This window comes from Acomys minous (assembly GCF_964271855.1).
Source record: "Acomys minous genome assembly, chromosome: 1".
Classification (NCBI taxonomy): Eukaryota; Metazoa; Chordata; class Mammalia; order Rodentia; family Muridae; genus Acomys; species Acomys minous.
Genome location: NC_140483.1, coordinates 141,854,472 through 141,875,549, shown reverse-complemented (window position 1 = coordinate 141,875,549; position 21,078 = coordinate 141,854,472). Strand labels below are relative to the sequence as shown.

At 45.8% G+C, this 21,078-nt stretch overlaps 1 protein-coding gene across 1 annotated transcript; it reads left to right on the top strand.

Moving 5' to 3' along the window:
• The first annotated feature begins 2,459 nt into the window (after positions 1-2,459).
• On the top strand, positions 2,460-16,927 carry TRMO (tRNA methyltransferase O). The gene is made up of 5 exons (XM_084784569.1): positions 2,460-3,455; positions 5,472-5,646; positions 7,676-7,833; positions 12,096-12,728; positions 15,970-16,927. Exons 1-5 carry the CDS (start codon positions 3,380-3,382, stop codon positions 16,227-16,229), a joined length of 1,302 nt encoding a protein of 433 aa, XP_084640695.1. The 5' UTR covers positions 2,460-3,379; the 3' UTR covers positions 16,230-16,927.
• Positions 16,928-21,078: the final 4,151 nt, after the last annotated feature.

Genomic DNA, 21,078 nt, shown 5'->3' with positions numbered 1-21,078 from the left:
TTGGCTGTCCTAGACTCGCTTTGTAGACCAGGCTGGTCTTGAACTCACAGAGTTCCTCCTGCTTCTGCCTCCTGAGTACTGGGATTAAAGGCGTGAGCCACCACACCTGGCTGACACATTTATTTTTGAATGGCCTATGCTCTAAGGTTTTACATTTTAAAAAATAGGGCTAGAGAGATGGCCCAGTGGTTAAGAGCACTTACTCCTCTTCCAGAGGACCCAGGTTCAATTCCCAGCACCCACATGGCAGCTCACAACTGTCTGTAACTCCAACTGACGCCTTCACACAGACACACATGCAGACAAAACTCCAATGCACATAAAATAAAAATAAATTATTAAAAAATTTTTAAAATAATATTTTTATTTTATGTGTATGAGTGTTTTCTGCATATACATCTGTGCGTGCCTGGTGTCCACAGAAATCAGAAGGCAGTATCAGACCCCTGAAACTGCAGTTATGGACTTAGGTCTGTTCATGTGGGTGCTGGGAATTGAACCCAGGTCCTCTGCAAGAGCAACAAGTGCTCTTAACCACTCAGGGTTTTCTCTTCTTTATCGTTTGCCTTTTTAAAGACAGGGTCTTATATAACCCAGGCTGGCCTGAAACTCACCTTGGGAGGATGTATCACCACACCTGGTTTTATGTGCAGATGTCCATGCATGCCTTTAAGCCCAGCACTTGGGAGGCAGAGGCAGGTGGATCGTTACGAGTTCGAGGCCAGCCTAGTCTACAAAGTGAGTCTAGGACAGATAGGGCTATTACACAGAGAAGCCCTGTCTTGAAACACACCCCCACAAACAAACAACCCCTCCCCAAATTATAAACCCATTTAAAAACAAATATGCCTATGCCTAAATGGGACCTCAAATATATGGAGGACCCTAGGGCTTGAACCAAGTACTTTGTACATACAAGGCAAGCACTTTCTCAACTAAGCTACATCCCCAGCCTTTTTTTTTAGAAGAGAGAGAGAGAGAGAGAGAGAGAGAGAGAGAGAGAGAGAGAGCGTGAGTGTGTGTGTGTATTCTCAGATACTGGTGAAAGTGTGTGGGTACTTAGGTACTCATATACGCACATGCCTACGAAGCCGAAAGCTGGCTGTCTCCATCTTAAATATTCAGGCAGGACCTCTCACTTGGATCCAGAGGCTAATAATTGGGCTAGTCTGGCTAGCCAGCTTGTTTCAAGGATTACCTTTCTGCCTCCTGCAAGTCACTACATCCACCCAGCATCGATATGGGTGCTGGTGACCCAAACTCTAGGCCCCTTACTTGTGTGGCAAACACTTTACCCATTGAGCCATCTCCACCACCCCTTGTCCTGTTTTCACCCACCACTCCCTGTAAAACTCATTCTCTTCTTACTATTCATATCCAGACACCAGTGTGAATCAAATTCTTGTTTTCTTTTCTTTCTTTCTTTTGTGTGTGTGTGTGTGTGTGTGTGTTTTCAGAGTCAGGGTTTCTCTGTGTAGCCTTGGCTGTCCTGGACTTGCTTTGTAGACCAGGCTGGCCTCGAACTCACAGTGATCCACCTGCCTCTGCCTCTGGGATTAAAGGCATGTGCACTACCACACGTGGCAAATTCTTTTCTTGTTGGTTTCGAACTTTGAGGTAATGAATTAGAATCTCCAATAATCCACCTTAGCTCCACTTTATGCTGCCCTCTTTTTGTGGCAGGAAGGGGTCTGGGCATGCCTGAGCTACATCAGAATGTGTGTGTATGTCTGGCCTTCAACTCACAGAGACCAGTCTGCCTCAGGTTCCCCAGTGCTAGGACTAAAGGTATGAGCTACCAAGTCCAGCTTCTAAAAGTGTGTGTGTTTGTGTGTGTGTGTGTGTGCAGGCCACATGGGTGCTGAGAATCAAACCTGGATCCTCTGGAAAAGCTGCTGCTGGTGCTTTGAACTGCTGAGCCATTGCTCCAGCTCCCCTTAGGCTATTTTTAAAGACAGATTCCTTGGTCTAGTGACTCCAAGTCTACTCTTCTGAGTTTCAGTAGTTGGCACAGTTGGTGACTAGCTTGTCTTTCTGGAGGACACTTTTTACTTTTCGGTTTCGGCTCTTGCATTAACAGCGCCGACTAGTGGCAATTGCAGCTTATTCAGCCCATTTTTACAGCGTGTAGCTCCTGCCCAATGGTACTCAAACTTGTTTCTCCAGCTAGACAAGAACAGTAGTTATCTCCTTAAATAAAAAAAAAAAAGAAGGGGGGGTCCTTTTGCAAATTTCATGTACAAAACTCTGATAGGGGAACACAATATCAGTTTTAACTTTTTAAAAATCCACAATTTTCTCTCAAAATACTGTTTTATTTCCTACGAGTGGCTTGCTAGTCAGTGACAATGACCACTTAGAAACAGTTTTTTTACGGCTAAATCTCTCATCTGTGCACTTGCATGTTTTTAACATTGTGTATTACAGGTAACGTGAAGTGGTCCGTCCCCCCTATGCCTCGCTCCTCCTTCCCCGTCCTTTCTAAACTAACAAGATCCTGAAATTCTCCAATCATATTTAGGTAAAACAATCCTACAAGTAGTTAAAGAGGCGGAATTGGTGCAGGGAGGGACAATTGGACACTGCATGAGATTAAAATGACATTCTTGCTAGTCCCTAACTTCCCAGCGTATGTGTCTGGCTCTTTGCTCATCTCGGCTCCGGTGGCTTGGAGCTCAAGAAACGTTCCCATTAACTCCTAGCCCTAGCTTGGTTGTAACATGCACCACTCTTGATTTACTTGGCCTTTTCCGACAAATACTTATTACTGCAAAAGCGGAGCAGAGTGATAAATATAACCCGTCTGTTCGCGCCCAAGCAGAATTATAAACATTTAACCTCCAGTTCCTGGGACGATAGATGCCTCAGAGGGTAAAGGAACCCGCTAACACTCACGACCTGAATTTGATCCTCAGAGCCACGCGGTGAAAGGAGAGACCCGGCTCCTGCATGTTGTCACCTGACTTCCACATGCTCCCGCGCACACATAAATAAAAAAGGCCCCAAACCCCAGTTTTTTGTTTGTTTGTTTTTTCTATGTGATCCTTTCCCTTTAAATCATGTCAGGGTTATTCTTTGGTCATGGAGGCCGCTTAAAATGAAAGGTATCTTTGCACGTACATCTTTATCCACGTGTCCCACCTTCGGGGGTCACGCTGCAGGAGGTCCCGAGAGCGCCACGGGTACACAATGGGTGAAAGGTGGGCCGTATAGCGTCTGAGCGCCTAGCCTCCACGCGGCAGCTGGGCCGCCATTGAGCGCGTTATCCAAGACTCGGCCCCAAGCGACTACTGCGCAGACGCCAGACCCTAAAGGGCGGAAGTGGAAGCGGAAGCGGGAAGCTGCGCAGGGCGCGTGGACGACTCGGCGGCCTGTAACCATGCGCGGCTTGGAGAAGCAGGGTCCGGGTGCCACTGCGGCTCGGTGCGGTTGTGCTCAGCCGGCCCTGGAGACAGGTAATTTATACGAAACAGGCGGCGCCGCGCCCTTAGCGGCCTCGGTTAGGCAGCCAGCTTCCCTGCCGAGAAGAAAGACCTGCCTGACGTGGGTTCTTGTCCTGGCCGCCAAAGCGAGGGTCACGTGTTGCTGTGACCACGTGACACGCCAAGTTCAGCGGGAGTGACGTATGGCATTTTTGGTACACCGGGTGTGGCCTGGGCTCTGTTCAGTAGCTGAGTCGGCCACGTGTGTAGTGTGGTCTTCTTTAGGGAGTTACAGGGATGTCTGTGGCTTATGATGTCATTTGGCCCCAGTTTCTATGTCTTTAATCCTTTTTCACAAAAGTATGGATGAGGCTTTAAAAACAACAGAAAGCTCAAACAAAAATAATACAGCAGTAATTGTAAGTACTCTTGGGAAAAACTTGAAAGTTGTCAGAAGCACACACAATATAGATGGACAGAGAAAGTCAGCCGAGGAAGGTCATTTACAGTGTGGTGTCTGCTTTTATAGAATTCAAAGTAAATGAAATATTGTTTAGGCTCGAAAGTACACATGATAAGATATTCTGAAAGCTGCTCAGAACGCAGCTCCTGGAAGCAGCCTACCGAGATTCAAATAGTTAGTGACACTGTGGTCTTTGGTGTGGCTGGTGGTATATTATGCTTTAACTTAAATACAGTATGTAATTTTCTCTATGTATAAGTAATAGAGTGTCTTGAGTATGCCCCTCACCCCCCCTATCCCTTCAGATTTCTCTGTGTAACGGCTCTGGCTGTCCTGGACTTACATATACCAGGTCTGCCTCAAACTCAGAGGTCTGCCTGCCTCTGCCTCCTCCTTGCTGGGCTTAAAGGCCTGCGTCACCACCACCCAGCAGTAATAAGAGTTTTTATTAAGTAAAAAAAAATCCTGTGAGATAACAGTCCCTGGTCTTACTGGTTGTGCTAATAAGATATAATAAGATAGATCTGATGCAAATGCAGCAAACTGGAGATCTAAACTGTCTCTTCAGAGAACAAATAAGCCTGGCTGTGGTGGCTCACACCTTTAACCCCAGCCCTCGAGAGGCAGAGGCAGGTGGATCTCTGTGAGTTCAAGGCCAGCCTGGTCTACCAAAGGAGTCCAGGACAGCCAGGACTACACAGAGAAACCATGTCTTGAAAAACCAACAGCAGCAATAAATATAGCATATTATTATAAAATTTATGTATTTATAAAACTACAAGTAAGAATTGAGGTGGTGCCCAACTGTGATCCTAGCAGCTAAGGGATATGGCTGATGCTCCAGGGTTATGAGTTTGGGCTGGCCGGAACTACATAGCAGGACTCTAGTGTTTAAACATGATTTTGTTTTTCTTTTCTTTTCTTTTTGTTTCTGTTTTTTTTTTCAAAACAGGGTTTCTCTGTGTAATAGCCCTGGCTGTCTTGGACTCACTTTGTAGACCAGGCTGGCCTCCACATCACAGTGATACCCCTGCCTCTGCCTCCCAAGTGCTGGGATTAAAGGTGTGCCACGCTGAGCTGGCTGGTTAAACATTTTTTTTGTTAGTTTTGTTTTTTTATGTTATATACATTGGTGTTTTGACTGCATGTGTGTCTGTGTGAGAGTGTCAGATCCCTTGGAACAGAAGTTATAGACAGTTACGACTTGCCATGTGGGTGCTGGGAATTGAACCCTGGTCCTCTTGAAGAGCAGTCAGGCTCTTAACCTCTGAGCCATCTCTCTAGCTCCAAACATGTTTTCTTTCTTTTTTTTTTTTTTTTTTTGGTTTTTCGAGACAGGGTTCAAACATGTTTTCAATAGTTGTGTTGTACCTAGATCTTAGAACTATGGGGTTTGGGGATTTAGCTCAGTGGTAGAGCGCTTGCCTAGCAAGTGCAAGGCCCTGGGTTTGGTCCTCAGCTCTGGGGAAAAAAAAAAAAAAAGACAAAATAGATTTTAGAACTATGAAATCAACACAAGAGGAAAATACATTTTCTTACATCTTTGACCTTTTGAGTAGTGATTTTTACCCAGGTTTCTTCCACAGGGAATCTTCTAACTGAGCCAATAGGCTATTTGGAATCGTGTTTCTCCGCCAAGATTGGTACTCCAAGGCAGCCATCCGTTTGTAGCCACTCCAGAGCCCGTTTGAAGATCAGAAAGACCATCTTCAATAATCCTGAACATGCCTTGATGGGCCTAGAACAGTTTTCCCATGTTTGGTAAGTTGCTTTCTAGTTAGAAGTGGTAGCTTGGATTCTGAGAAAGTACGCCAGTTGAAGGAAGCTGTGGAGTCTGCAATCTATACCACCCTTCTCCGTATGATTATGCATGGACTCCCATATTCAGTTTGTGCATTTGATTGTTTGCATATTTGGTCATTGCTAGGAACCTGGGATTCATTGAAGCAACGTGTTTTAATTACTGCTTGTTCTAATTATGATGGCTATTTTCTGTTGAGCTGAAACCATAGACCTCCTTGATTCTGCCTGTGGGTCATTATGCTGGGCTCTAGAGCAAGAGTCAGCCAGAGGGGGCTGGAGAGATGGCTCTGGCTAAGAGCACTGTCTGTCTGCTCTTCCAGAGGTCTTGAGTTCAATTCCCAGCAACCACATGGTGGCTTGCAACCATCTACGCTAAAATCTGATGTCCTCTTCTGGTTTGCAGATAGAGGACTGATACACATAAAATAAAATAAAAAGTCAGCCAAAAAGGAGTCAGCCTGTGGATCAAATGTGGTCCTTGCTGACTTTTGTACATTTATGGGGTCACAGCTGTGCCCGCTGTATAGCATGGTCTGAAGCTATTATGTTGCCTATGGTGTGCCTGCTGATTTATGCATTGTGTGTGGTTACCACTGTAAAATTCTGCTCCAGTATTAGAATAGTTGAAACAGAGACTGGTTAGCCTCAAATCCTAAAATATTTACCATCTGAACTTTTACAGAAGAAGCTTGTGGGCCCCTTTGTAGGCCCTTAAAGACAAAAAGCCTTACAATTTTGGATACTTTTTGCTCTCATTAGGAATTCTGTTTCTATCTATGTTTACCTTGTCCAACAGAGATATACAGTTTTTTAGTTTTTAGTTTATCCTCTTAGTTACTGAGGTTCATGGTAGCTGTTTTATAGTTCCTGTAGAAGTTGCACATTCTTTTTTTTTTTTCTTTCTTTTGTTTTTTTGCATCAGAGTTTCTCTTGTGTTGCCTTGGCTGTTCTGGACTTGCTTTGTAAACCAGGCTGGCCTTGAACTCAGAGTGATCTTCCTGCCTCTGCCTCCCGAGTGCTGGGATTAAAGGTGTGCGCCACCAGAAGTTGCACATTCTTGTTCTTTGCTTTGAGTCCCTTTTTTTTGAGACAAGGTTTCTTTGTGTAGCCCTTGCTGTCCTGGACTCTCTTTGTAGACCAGGCTGGCTTCGAACTCATGAGATCCGCCTGCCTCTGCCTCCCGAGTGCTGGGATTAAAGGTGTGCACCACCACACTGGGCTAGCTTTGAGTCCCTTAAGTTGAGTTCCTTACTTGGTGATTTATGTAAGGATGACTTACATTGTGTATAGCAAATATCTCATAGACCTGAATGTAATGATTCAATGAATTCAAACCTGTTACTATTTTCCCTCATGGTTTCTGGTTTTCATATTCTGTTTAGAAAGGCCTCATTAATTGGACTTTTCTGAACTTAGATTTCTTCACTCACAATGAGGGCTAAATTATACTTCCTAGAATTGTTAAGGTATGAAATAAGCATGAAAGCCTAGTGACTATGCCAATGTCTAGCATACTACATGGCACACAGCACACATGGCACACAGCACGCATGGCACACAGCACGCATGGCACACAGCACCCATGGCACACAGCACCCATGGCACACAGCACCCATGGCACACAGCACATATGGCACACAGCACATATAGCACACAGCACGCATGGCACACAGCACATATGGCACACAGCACATATGGCACACAGCACGCATGGCACACAGCACGCATGGCACACAGCAGGCACTTAGAAGTAGTGTTCACTTGGCTGTGTGAAAAGTCTGGGAAGTTCCTGCTGTGTGCCAGTGATTGTGTTGGGTTCACAGGATGTGGAGATGATGCTTTTCCTACAGGGAGGAGGCAGGGATTATTTGCTTATGACTGATACACAATAAAAACTATCCTTTCTGTTAATTAGCCCGAGATTACCTTCCCTTCTCTCATTATACTAAAATAATTCTTAAACCAGTGTGTGATTTATTTTCAATAGGATTTTGTTTGTTTTTCACAAAAATGGCCATTTGAACTACAAGGCAAAAGTGCAGCCCCCTAGGCTGAACGGGGCAAAGACTGGAGTGTTCTCCACAAGGAGCCCACATCGCCCTAATGCAATAGGATTGACGCTGGCCACCCTGGAGAAGGTGGAAGGTAAGCTTTACTGGCGCTGGCCACGCTGTGAAAGGTGGGAGGTAGCTTGCTGACTTCTATGTTGACTCTTGTCTTACTCCTGAGAGTCTTATAAAGTCACCTTAGCATATACTGCTAGATGCTGTTCATATCAACACTGGTGGTGTTAATTTTGAGAGCCCTCAGCCACTTAGGAATATGTGATGATCGAAAGGGTGTCACCATTGGAAACACTACAAAACAAGCTCTTGGAAGATGCTCAGAGCTTGTTTTTATCATTCCGCTATAGAAAAGTCAGTGCTATTTTCAAAAGCTCATAGGTTTTGTAATCATTAGATTAGTAATAAGATTTTAAAGATGGGATGTTAAGAAATACAAGATGGTTAAATTTTACTGGCTATTTTCTGTTGCAATGCACAGTGCCCACTTGTTCATGTGTTTCTGGAAAGCAGGAGAAGAAGGGTGTCATTTCTTCTTTGCAGCCTGAAGGAAAGAGACATTTGGGCTGTGGTGCAGGCCGTCAGCTGTGCTGTGTGTTGGGGATGAAGTGCATTACAGGCTCTAGCATCTGTCAGACTGAGGAAGTGCCACAGTAGAAAACGGGATTGCGTTTAGCTGTGCTCCTGTTATAACCTAGTCAGACGTTCTCAGAGAGCTGCTGGTGGTGGTTGTTGTTGTTGTAGTTGTTGTTGTTGCAGGGTCTCAAGAATCCAAGTTGACCTTGAAATCCATACAGAGCTGAAGATGACCGTGAGCTTGTGATCTCTTGCCTCTACCCTCTGAGTGCTGTGATTACAAGAGTGCGTCACAACACCCAACTTACATGGAGCTGGGGACTGAACCCAGTGCAGTAGCAAGCACTCTACCAGCTGAGTTCCACCCCAGCTCAGGGAGCTTCTCGCTCTTGAATAACAGACTAAGTGTTTGTTGGAGGGTGGAAGACGACAGCGTGTGGGTAGGGAGAGAGCCATTCCAGGCAGCGTCTTGAAGCCTGCTCCTGAAGTGGGCAGGAGCAGGTGGCCTGCCGCTCTACTCTACATAGATTTTCTTGCTGAGGATCTTTTTTTGGGGGTGGGGTGGGGTTGAGACAGGTTTTCTCTCTGGCTGTCCTGGAACTCACTTTGTAGACCAAGCTGGTCTTGAACTCAGAGATGCATCTGCTTCTGCCCCGCAAGTGCTGGGATTAAAGGTGTGCGCTACCCCCTCCCCCCCAGCTGTTGTTGAGGATCTTATATGACAGGTTTTCAGTGCTCTTTAGGACACTGGGCTAAATAGACAAGAGGCTATTTCATTCTTTTTGGGACCTGAACTCTGCTGAATCATGCCCCGTGTGTTTGGTAGGTTTCTCAGCAATTTCAATTGCTTATTTTTTAAGATGGCTTACTAAAGGCCGGACGAGGTGGCACAGCCTTTAATCCCAGCACTTGGGAGGTAGAGACAGGCGGATCACAGTGGGTTCAAGGTTAGCCTGGTCTACAAAGGGAGTCCAGGACAACCAAGGCTACCCAGAAGAAACCCTGTCTCAAAAAACAAAACAAACAAACAAAAAAGATGGCTTACCAAATTGGACAACACTAGAACATTTTCTGATCATTCATGCAAACTGCATGTCGTCGTTACTTTTCTATTGCTGTGTAAGACACGACGCCCAAGGCAACTTATAAAAGAAAGTGCTTATTCAAGGCTGACAGTTTCAGAAGATTTCAGTCTGTGACTGTCATGCTGGGGAACGTTGCAGCAGGCAGGCACGGTGCTAGAGCAGTGCTGAGAGCTTACTTCTTGATCTGAATGCATGAGGCAGAGAGAGATAACTGTGAAATTTCAAAGTCCACCTGCGGTGACACCCTTCTCACAAGGCACATGCAAATCTTTTCCAGCCAACTGGAGACTAAGCATTTATTTATTTATTTATTTTAATATATTTTATTAATTTATTCTTATTACATCTCAATGGTTATCCCATCCCTTGTATCCTCCCATTCCTCCCTCCCTCCCATTTCCCCCTACTCCCCTCCCCTATGACTGTGCCTGAGGGGGACCTCATCCCCCTGTATATGCTCATAGGGTATCAAGTCTCCTCTTGGTAGACTAAGTATTTAAGTACACAAGCCTTTGGACCTCATTCTCATTCATACCACCACACTGCACCTTTTTTAAATCATTGACTTTGTGCCAGGCCTTGTAAGCAGTAGGGATACATTGGTGATTAACTCAGGTAAAAATCCCTGCTCAAACAGAAGTTAGCCTTCTGTTGAGGGAGGTGAAATCAGAAAAGTGAATGAGCCAACACTATCAATCATGAATAATGTAGAGGTGGAGACAGGAGTGCTTCTTTTTGAAAATATTTACTTATTTATATGCATTATGTATGCCCTATCTGCATTACACCTGCAGGCCAGAAGAGGGCATCAGATCACATTATAGATGGTATTTGAGCCAACATGTGGTTGGTGGGAATTGAACTCAGGACCTCCGGAAGAGCAGTTCAGTGCTCTTAACCACTGAGCCATCTCGCCAGCCCCCAGGAGTGCTTCTTTTTATACCTATCAGAAAAGGTCATGAGCCAGTCCCTCCTGTTTCAGAAGGTCAGTTGATAAGAGGAAAGCATAATAAATAATGTTCGTGCATAGGGACAAATAACAGTGCGGAGTCATGAACAGTGTAGGAATTTCCCATGAACTCTTGGGCTCTCCTGTGTATCCCACAATTTAGATAGTCCAGTGTCACCTTTCCAAAGCTCCAGGCTTGCACACAGCATGTTTCAGACATCAGGATCTTACAATCCTGTTCTTCTTCATGGAGTCAGAGTCAATGTGAGCACATGCTGGGTGTTGGTTCTTACCAGTCAGTTTCTGGGAGTCTGGAGAGGAGGCTCTGCAAGCAGTAGTAGGCTATGGACAATAGCTAGCCACGTGGGACAGCCAGAGGCTTAGTATTCAGTTACAGGGTCTTGGGCCCTGCTAACTTTTTTGAGTCTTCATGGACATATTTCTAGTTCTGAGTAACAAAATGGTCCAGAGTATATCGGTTTAGACCTTGATGACGTGTTTATAACATTAACATTGCTATTTTACAGGGATCAGCAAGATGGTCTCGTCTTTGCTGGTCCTCTGCAGGGAGGCTGTTTGTCACAGAATTTATTTCCTCATAGGTGTAGGATTGAGAGCCCCAGCTTTATGCTGGTGTAGGCTAAGGCACCGTCAAATCCTAAGGCTGCCCACATTTCTAGGGCATCTTATGGCTGCTTGCCACTTGGGCTTTCCCAGCATGCCTGTGTGCTTCATCAGGCTCCAGGGAGAGTTCATTGGGCTGTCTGAGGTTAGCAAGGTGTTCTATGTGGAAATCATCATCAGTGGCTAACAGAGCTCTTTTTTTTTTTTAAAGATTTATTTATTATTTTGTATACAGTGCTCTGCCTGAGTGCACACCTGCAGGGCAGAAAGAGGGCATCAGATCACATTATAGATGATTGTGAGTCACCATATGGTTACTGGGAATTGAACTCAGGACCTCTGGAAGAGCAGTCAGTGCTCTTAACTTCTGAGCCATCTTTCCAGCCCCTGGTAACAGCTCTTTTGCCATATTCGTTTTTTGTTTTTGTTTTTGTTTTTTTTTTGGTTTTTCGAGACAAGGTTTCTCTGTGTAGCCTTGGCTGTCCTAGCCTTGCTTTGTGACAGGCTAGCCTTGAACTCACAGTAATCCATCTGCCTCTACTTCCCGAGTGCTGGGATTAAAGGCGTGCACCACCATGCCTGGCTCTTTTGCCATATTCTATGGCTTAGACGTTAGTTGAATTTAGAAAAGGGGTTATACAGGACATGAGCACCAACTTGGGGTGCATTGTCAGGCCTCCTGAAGTCTGCTTGCCACAGTGGAGATACACATTGGTCCTGGTGACACACTGAGGACTGGCATATGCCTGGGAGTGATGCAAAGATGAGTGAACCCCGACATGTGTTCCTGGGCCTGACACTCACTGTCAAGGCACAGAGGCGCAGAAGTAAGCCATTGCTATTCCGTATGAAAAGGCTTTAGTGCAGGTTTGTACCTGTGCCTCTGTGGGATCCAGAAGAGCCAGGAAGGTTTGTAAAGGACGTGTTCTGTGAGAGCCTGGAGGAGTAGGAGTTGGCAGGTGAAGATGTGGGTTTCCAGGCAGAACAGTGTAAGAGGGCTCAATGAGGTGCAAGCAGGTATTTGAGAGAGACTTACCCGCTAGGCCCATCCTCCATTTGCCTGTACCATCGTCCACTGTAAACACATAAGAGGATCTTTGTCCCACTCAGGTGGAGCTGTATACCTGTCTGGAATTGACATGATACATGGCACTCCTGTGCTAGACATAAAGCCCTATATCGCTGACTATGACTCGCCGCGGAACTCGGAGCCTCTGGAGGACTTTGCCGTGCAGAATAACCACCAGAAGCCAAGAGCTGCGTGCCAGTCTGATGGCACCACTGACAGCTGTGAGCAGTGGGTGCTCTCGGGCAAAGCACAGTCCTGCCATAATGCTGAGGAGAAACCAAGATGCCTTGAAAGCAGAACCTCAGAACAAGACTCCCAGAAGTCCAAAGAAAGCACGGGAACCCAGCACACTTTGCCAGAGGACAGAGACGAAACAGTGGATTTGGCACTGGAACCAAGCAGGGGTGACAGCATTGGTATGGTTGATGAGCAGCTTGGCTCACAGGATCTGAAGAGCTTTCTGGAAGAAGGCACAGATGGGCCAAGGAGTGTGGAAGGTGTCTTGCTGGGGAGCCGTGCAGAAAAACAGTGGGCTGCTTCCTGCCGTGCCAGGACAGCTGGCAGGGCGCCCTGCAGTGTCGTCCCCAGCTGGGTGAAGGAGGCCCCTGTGGCCCCTTTACAAGTCCGGTTTACTCCTCACTCAGAGATGGACCTGAGGAAGCTCAGTTCAGGAGGTGAGCTTGAGTACCCTGGGCCTCCTAGGTCTGAGTGAGAGAGGAGCTCATGTTCTTTTGGTTTGGTTTAGTTTGTTTCTTATTGTGCATAGGACCTGTGTGTGTTAGCCACAGACCCAATCAAATAATGAGCCAGGATAGATACTGCTGAAAGCACTTATATATTTGTCAGTATGACCCGGTTTTTAAGGAGCAGGATTATAAACTGGGTGCACCATCACAAGGCACCTCCTCTTCCTCCTCCTTCTTCTATTTTCTTTTTCTTTCTTTCTTTCTTTTTTTTGAGACAAGGTTTCTCTGTGTAACATCCCTGGCTGCTCTGGACTCAGCTTTTTGTAAATCAGGCTGGCCTTGAACTCATGAGATCCGCCTGCCTCTGCCTCCTGAGTGCTGGGGTTAAAGGTGTGTACCACCACACCCAGCTCAGATGGCACTTTCTGATTGAGTGTTTAGTTGGTGCTTAATCTAGGTGCCCAGAAGGCACCTGTGGGGAGTGGCTGTGGCCTCAGTAGTCGCCTGTGCCTTGCAGCACTTACCCTTCATTTACTTAATAGTTATTTTATTATTTTAATGGTGTGTATGCATATGTATCTGTCTTGGAGGTATGTGTCATGTAGGTCTGGTGCAGGTCAGGGGAGGGCTTCAGCTCTCCTGGAGCTGGAGTCACAGGCATTTGTAAGCAGCCCAAGATGGGTACTAAAAACCAATTCAAGTCCTTTATAGAGCAGCAAGTGCTCTTAACCGTTGAGCCGTCTTTCCAGCTCTGCTTGCCTTTCTCTGTTCTTTTTTTGTTTTTGAGCTTATGGCTGGATACACTCTATTTCTTACTTCCTTTCCTATCTGGTCGAGGTATCTGTTTTATTCTGTCAGGGACCCCAAGATTTCACAAGGAGTGAAGACCCTCCTGTCATGATGCTTTCCCCCACATCATATGCACTTCCTGCCAGAGAAAGACCACAGGCTGTCTAACACATGGTTCTTAGCATGTGTTGTTTGGTGTCCCCAATCCCTAGCAGATGGAGAGTGAAGGAAGCTGCTGGCTGTTCAGAGGTGAAGATGAGGATGCTAGCAAGCAGTAGCTGGTTTCCAAGGAGATGACAGATATCCAAAGCGTTGAGAGCCGTTCCTGTCTTACTTTTCAGTAAAGAACCAGCATGGCCATATGAAGAAGCACAGGCTTCGAGAGAAGCAAGGGATCAGAAAACCCTGCCTCCGTGGCGTTTGCGTTCTAGAAAGCCCAAGGCATAGGAAGTGAGCACACTGCTGTGCAAAGGACAGTAGCATAGGACAGAGCAAAGAGAAGGGCAGGGTTAGCGACTTGCATTTGGAAATAGATGGCCAAAGGAGGCCTTGCTGAAGAGACACATGAGAGCAGACAACAAGGAGATGACGGAGTGAGCCGGCATGACCAAGGTCAGCCTCAAGAGCGCCAGTGCACAGCCCCACGAAGAAGGTTGTTTGGCTCCTGAGAGGTCGTGTGGAGAGTCCCAGAGGTACAGCAAGGGCATGAGGCCACATGGGGTTTTATATGCTGTTGAATGCCTGCTGAAGACAGACCTAAGCCCCAGGATGGCCTTTAAACCATAAGAATAAACATTCCAAGACCTTTTAAAAAATTCAAAGCTTAGGCCTTAGCTGGGCAGACTCTCAGCTAGCTCATCTAAGTTAACCCATACGCCTTGCCTCAGCCAGCCATGTGGCCAGCGATCCTCCCAGGCCATGAACGCATTTGTCTTCTTCCCTGTCTCCTGGCAAAAAAGACCTTCCTCTTTCCTCTTCCCTGAGTTTCTTTCTCCTTACCAGGAAGTTCTGTGCCTTCCCCCACGCCCCACCTCCCCACCCTCTACCCCCACCTCCTCTTTCTGCCCTTGCAATTGGCCAATCAGATTTTTATTGACAGCTGCTACATCCATACAACACACGATATGCTGTTTAAAAACCATTTGGCCAGGCATGTTGGCACACGCCTATTATCCTAGCACTGGGGAGTCAGCTGCATCTCTGAGAAATCGAGGTTAGCCTGATCTACATAGCAAGTTCCAAGCAAGCCAGGACTACATAGAGAGGCCCTTTCTCAAACCAAAAATAGCTCAGAACATTTATTTATTTATGTGTGTGTGTGTGTGTGTGTGTTTTGCACATGTGCACACCATAGTGCCTGTGTGGATTTCAGAGCACAACTTGCAGGAGTCAATACTTTTCCTTCTACCACTGGGTATTGAACTCAGGTTGTCAGGCTTGGCAGCACTGAGCCATCTCATCAGTCCCTTAAAAAATATAAATGGAAATTATATATGTGTGTGTGTGTGTGTGTGTGTGTATGATTTACCTATTTTACTTTATGTATATGAGAGTTTTGCCTGCATGGGTGTATATGCACTGTGTGTGTTTGGTGCCCAAGAAGGACAGAAGAAGGTTTAAGGTTTAGATCCCCTGGAACTGGAGTTTCGAGTTGTGAGTCACCATGTGGGTGCTAAGAACTGAATCAGGGTCTTCGGCAAGGTAAATGCTCTTAACTGCTACGCCATCTCTCCAGCCCCCATATATACTATATTTTAAAAACTGAAATACGTTAAAGAATGCACACACAAGGGAGGCTTTGCCACTTGGAAGGGCAAGCCTCTGTTTACCTGAAATCCAAGATTGTGTGGCACAGTGGCTGGCCCTCTCTGAGTTGCTGAGCTTCTAATAATGGATTTTTTGAAGTTTGTCTTAGGCTCTCCATCTGTGAGGAACGTGGCATTGCCTCTGGCAGTGGAGTTTGGACACCTAGTTTTCTGCCCTTCCTCCTTTGCTCTTTGTGCTCTGCCTCACACGTGCTGGCACTGAAGGTGTTTGGGGTGGGTAGTGAGCAGCTTTGAGAACACCGGGAATGCCACTTGTTTCCTTAACCACAGCTCCTCCATTGGGAAACTGACAAGAGTTAAGTTATAGACTGACCATAGAAAGTCTATAGAATGGTATTTGGTGGACAGAAAATGAAAGTTTTCCTCTCCTGTTTTGGATTCCTGTTAAAAATACACCGCTAGTGTTTTGTTCGGTAACAGAAGAAATTTGGAGGTGCACAGAGTAACTCTAATGACAATACTTCATGAAGGTGACAGTCTCTGAAATGAATAGGTTTCCAGATGCTGTTCCTTTCATGTGACTTTTTGAGGCGATCACATTTCATGCTGAAACGCACTGCTTCGAAGTTTAACCTGCGTGGTTGTAAGTACAGGCTGTGTCTTTCTCATTGCAGATGCGGGTCGGATGCCATTCAAGTACTTTCAGTCCACAGAGGAAGCCAAGTGTGCCATTGAGGCTGTGCTGGCAGCAGATCCTCGGTCTGTGTACCGACGGAAGCTCTGTCAGGACCGCCTTTTCTTCTTCACTGTAGACGTCGCGCACATCACGTGCTGGTTTGGCGATGGCTTTGCAGAAGTTCTGAGGATTAAACTGGCTTCTGAGCCTGTTCAGATGACTGACCCTGAGGAGTCCTTGGTGGCTCTGGGGTCCTGAGGAGCTCCCATGTGGCTTTAGGCAACCTCTGGACCTCTGCAGGTATCTGCTTTCCTCATTGGTGCTTTGGTTGGCACCATTTAAAATATTTATTTGAAGGATTTTTGTTTTGTTTTGTTTGGGTTTTTTTTTTTTGTTTTGTGTTTTGGTTTTTCGAGACAGAGTTTCTCTGTGTAGTCCTGGCTGTCCTGGAACTTGCTCTGTGGACCAGGCTGGCCTTGAACTCAGAGATGCTTCTGCCTCTGCCTCCTGAGTGCTGAAATTAAAGGTGTGAGCCACCACTGCCTGGTAACATTCTAGCAGGGCCTTTCATGTTACATCTGATCCATTCAGCAGTTCATTGGCTTTCCTCACTCAAGAGCCTGACCTCTCTATTCTATTGTAAATCACACTGGGTTATAATGTCTTAGGAGAATAACCAAGTGACTGTAGAAATCTTTATGGCTGGACACTGTCGTGCATGCCTTTAATCCCAGCACTTCTGAGACAGAGGCAGGCAGATTGCTGTGAGCAAATCTAGGACAGCCAGAGCTCCACAGAGAAACTCTGTCTTCAAAACCCAAAAAACAAAACAAAACAAAAAACAAAAAGGAAGAAAACTATGGATTAAATTCTTGCATTTGAAGGACTTTGTGACAAACACTTTGAACATCCTTGAGTCAGAAAATAAAACCCCTCCGCCAGCCTCAAGAAAGTTATCACTGTTTTGTTTCTGACTTATTCTGTGACTGTTAAGAAGCCGCCACGAGGGCTAGAGAGATGGCTCAGAGGTTATGAGCACTGCCTGCTCTTTCAGAGGTCCTGAGTTCAATTCCCAGCAAGCACATGGTGGCTCACAACCATCTGTAATGAGATCTGGTGCCCTCTTCTGGTGGGTAGGCATACATGTAGGCAGAACATTATATACATAATAAGTAAATACATCTTTAAAATTAAAAAAAATAAGGGCTGTGTTTCACAGCCTTAGAATGTGCAGGGGGAGTTTTCTTTAAAAAAAAAAAAAAGCTACCACAACTCAGCTTGTTTTGCTTTGTTTTTTTGTTTTGTTTTGTTTTGTTTCTTTTCTTTGAGACAGGATTTCTCTGTGTAGCCTGGGCTGTCCTGGGCTCACTTTGTAGACCAGGCTAGCCTTCAACTCACAGAGATTGCCTGCCTCTGCCTCCCGAGTACTGGGATTAAAGGCGTACACCACCAGGCCTGGCTATGACTCAGCTTTTAATGATAAACATAAGATGAACAAGATGTGGGGCAGAGGTCAAGGCCAACTCTCATGTAGCCCAGGCTAGCCTGGAACTCTGATCCTCTTGCCACAGTTTCCTGGGTCTGGGATTATTATAGGTATGTACCACCACACCTGGCTCAAGATACATCCTGTGCCGCAAGTCATGGTTTGTGGAGGAAGGAAACATAAATAAGTCAGTGTATTACAGGTTGATATTTTAATTAGTACCACACAGTTCTGGGTCATGTAGGAAGTGATTGTGGGAACGTGTGGCCTGTAGGTGATATTAATGAGATGGCCTGAGATAACTGAAGATTTATGATTGATGTAGCCAAATTAGACACCTGTCGACATGAGTCTCTTTCCCAATCTTGGCTGCAGATCGCAGAGCTGATTGATCATGGTTTGGAAAGGACCCCACAGCCTGTGCAAACTTGTCCAGTCATTGTGGCTGATGGCATTGCACTCCTGAGCCAGGCTGGTTTGTAGCTATTTGTTACCTTTGACATTACTTACGATGTTTTTGGTACAAGATCTTTTTTTTTTTTTTTTAATTTGTTCATTTTTACTTATACGGTATTCTGCCTACATGTGTTCCTGCTTGCTGGAAGAGGGTATCACAGATCTCATTATAGATGGTTATGAGCCACCATGTGGTTACTGGGAATTGAACTCAGGACCTTTAGGAAGAACAGTCAGTGCTCTTAACCTCTGAGCCATCTCTCTAGCCCCCTTGGTAGAAGATCTTAAATTCATCTTTTCTAAGGCTGTTTTGTTTTCTTTTGTTTTTAATTGTAGGAAATTGTTTTTTAAAAAAAGCTCAGAGATCCCTTTTACTCTTTACCTGGTTTCTTCCATTGGAAACATCTAGAAATGAAGTTGGCATTGGTAGGGCCTACCTCTTAGTCTGATTCTGCTGCTTTTGTGTGTGTGTGTGTGTGTATTTTTGTCGGTGTGCATTATGTGGATATGTGTGTATGTGTGTGTAGGAGAGTGGGGGCCAGAAATGGTATCCAATTAAAAAAAAAAACTAGCTGGGTGTGGTGGTGCACACCTTTAATCCAGCACTTGGGAGGCAGAGGCAGATGGATCGCTGAGTTCGAGGCCAGCCTGGTCTACAAAGTGAGTCCAGGACAGCCAAGCTTACACAGAGAAACCCTGTCTCAAAAAACTAAAATAAATTTAAAAACAAAACAAAAAGCCCCTTGCAAATAAGTAAGAACATCACCCAAGTTAAGCAGATCCAATATCTCTACAGCCTGATGCACATCTGTCTATACAGCTAGAGTTAGTGTTTGGAGTGGACATTGTGGAGCGTCACGTTAAGTCTTACACTTTCAATCTTGAATATATTTTATACTCTTTCTTTTCTTTTTTGAGAGAGGGTCTCATGATATAGTACTGACTGTCCTGGAATTCACCAGCCTATCCTCAGCTCACAGAGATCCTCCTGCCTCTGCCTCCCAAGTGCTGGGATTAAAGGTGTGCTCCACTGTGCCCAGCTTAAATGAATTTTCTTTTTTTGAATATATTTTATACTCTAATCCATCACCAAAACACAAGATCTGTGACAGGATTAGAACTACAAAAACAATTAGCTTTATATCCGCTTATGTGATCCATGTCCATTACCTTTAAAAAGCCTTATTTTCCTTTCTTGTAGGGGTGTGTGTGTGTGTGTGTGTGTGTGTGTGTGTGTGTGTGTGTGTGTACACATTTGTATGTGGGTGTTGCTTATGAGAACAGGGAGGCTCTGAGCTGCATGGCATGGGTGCTAGGAACTGAACTCAGAGACTTTTATTCTGTGTAGGGTGTTTTGTCTGGGTGTGTGTATGTGCACCGTGTGTATGCCTGGGTGTGTGTATGCCTGTGTGTGTGTGTGCACCGTGTGTATGCCTGTGTGTGTGTGTGCACCGTGTGTATGCCTGGGTGTGTATGTGCACCGTGTGTATGCCTGGGTGTGTATGTGCACCGTGTATATGCCTGGGTGTGTATGTGCACCGTGTGTATGCCTGTGTGTGTGTGTGCACCGTGTGTATGCCTGTGTGTGTGTGTGTGTGTGTGCACTGTGTGTATGCCTGTGTGTGTGTGTGTGCACCGTGTGTATGCCTGGGTGTGTATGTGCACCGTGTGTATGCCTGGGTGTGTGTGTGCACCGTGTGTATGCCTGGTACCCACGGAGGTCAGAATAGGGTACCAGATTCCCTAGAACTGGAGCTGCAGATGGCTGTGAGCTGCCTTGTGGGTGTGAGAATCAAACCCGGGCCCTCTGCAAGAGCGAGTGCTCTTAACCCCTGAGCCATCTCCCCAGCCTCTTTCTGTCTTAAAAAACAAAACAAGCCAGGCGGTGGTGGCGCACGCCTTTAATCCCAGCACTTGGAAGGCAGAGGCAGGAAGATCACTGAGTTCGAGGCCAGCCTGGTCTATAAAGCAAGTCCAGGACAGCCAAGGCTACACAGAGAAACCCTGTCTCGAAAAACTAAAACAAACAAACAAACAAACAAAAAACCCAAAACAAAACCTTTTTATTCTTTGAGAGTTTTGTATGTGTTTTTTTTTTTATCATATTCACTCTCCTTTAACTCTTCCCAGGTCCACTCCTGCCTATCCACCCAACTTAGTATCTTTTTTAAAAAACCCATCAAGACCAATTTGTGCTATCCACTAACTAGGTGTGCGGCCTCATTGGCCTACCAGGTCACACAAAACTGTCTCTTCCTCTCCCAGCAGCTCACAGTTGCCATCAGCTCCATGGCTCAGATACTGTCTCCTTGTAGTCATTGTCTCTGGCTCTCACACCTCTTACCTCCTTCTTTTATAATGATCCCTGAACCTTGGGAGGGTTAGGTGTGGTACATATGTTCCACTGAAGGCTGAGCACTCAGAAACCCCATTCAGACGGACAGTGTTCCCTCCCTCTTAGTCTCCCACAGGAAGAGAAGGATCATCAATGGAAGATGAGGAGGTACAACAGACAGCCAGACCCATCAGGAGAGCAGCACGTAGAGCTGGCTTCACACACTGGAGGGAACTGACATCCTCGTCCTCGAGGTCCACACAGTCAAGGGAGGAACTATAGAGATGACCCCTGGGTAGGTGAGAGCCGGGCATGGTGGCGTGCCCTTTAACACCAGCTCTTGGGAAGCAGAGGCAGGCAGATCTCTGATTTTGAGACCAGCCTGGTCTACACAGAAAGTTCCAGGACAGTCAGGGCTATACAGAGAAACCCTGTCTCAAAAAACCAACCCGAAAGATCTCTGAAACTATAGTCTTCTTTTTTTTTTCTTTTTTTGTTTCATTGAGACAGGGTTTCTCTCTATGTAACCTTGGCTATCCTGAAACTCACTGGGTAGACCAGACTGGTTTTGAACTCAGAGATCCATTAGCCTAGGCCTCCCGAGTACTGGGGTTAAAGGGGAGGGCCACCACTGCCTAGCTACTCTCTTTTTTCATTTATTAATATATGTGTGTGCAGATACATATCTATGCGGGTCAGAGGACAGCTTTTTGGGGTGGAGTTCTTTCCTACTAAGTGGATCCTAGTGATTGAGCATAGGTAGGCCATCAAGTCTGGCAGGAAGTGCCCTTACCCACTGAGCCATCTCACTGCTCCCACCTCCAAAAGCC

Bases quoted from the DNA above. Each gene is read 5' to 3' on its own strand.
- TRMO (XM_084784569.1), top strand. From the start codon at position 3,380: ATGCGCGGCTTGGAGAAGCAGGGTCCGGGTGCCACTGCGGCTCGGTGC. The intron at 3,456-5,471 runs GTAATTTATACG...TTTCTTCCACAG, and splicing joins TCAGCCGGCCCTGGAGACAG to GGAATCTTCTAACTGAGCCA. The intron at 5,647-7,675 runs GTAAGTTGCTTT...TATTTTCAATAG, and splicing joins GAACAGTTTTCCCATGTTTG to GATTTTGTTTGTTTTTCACA.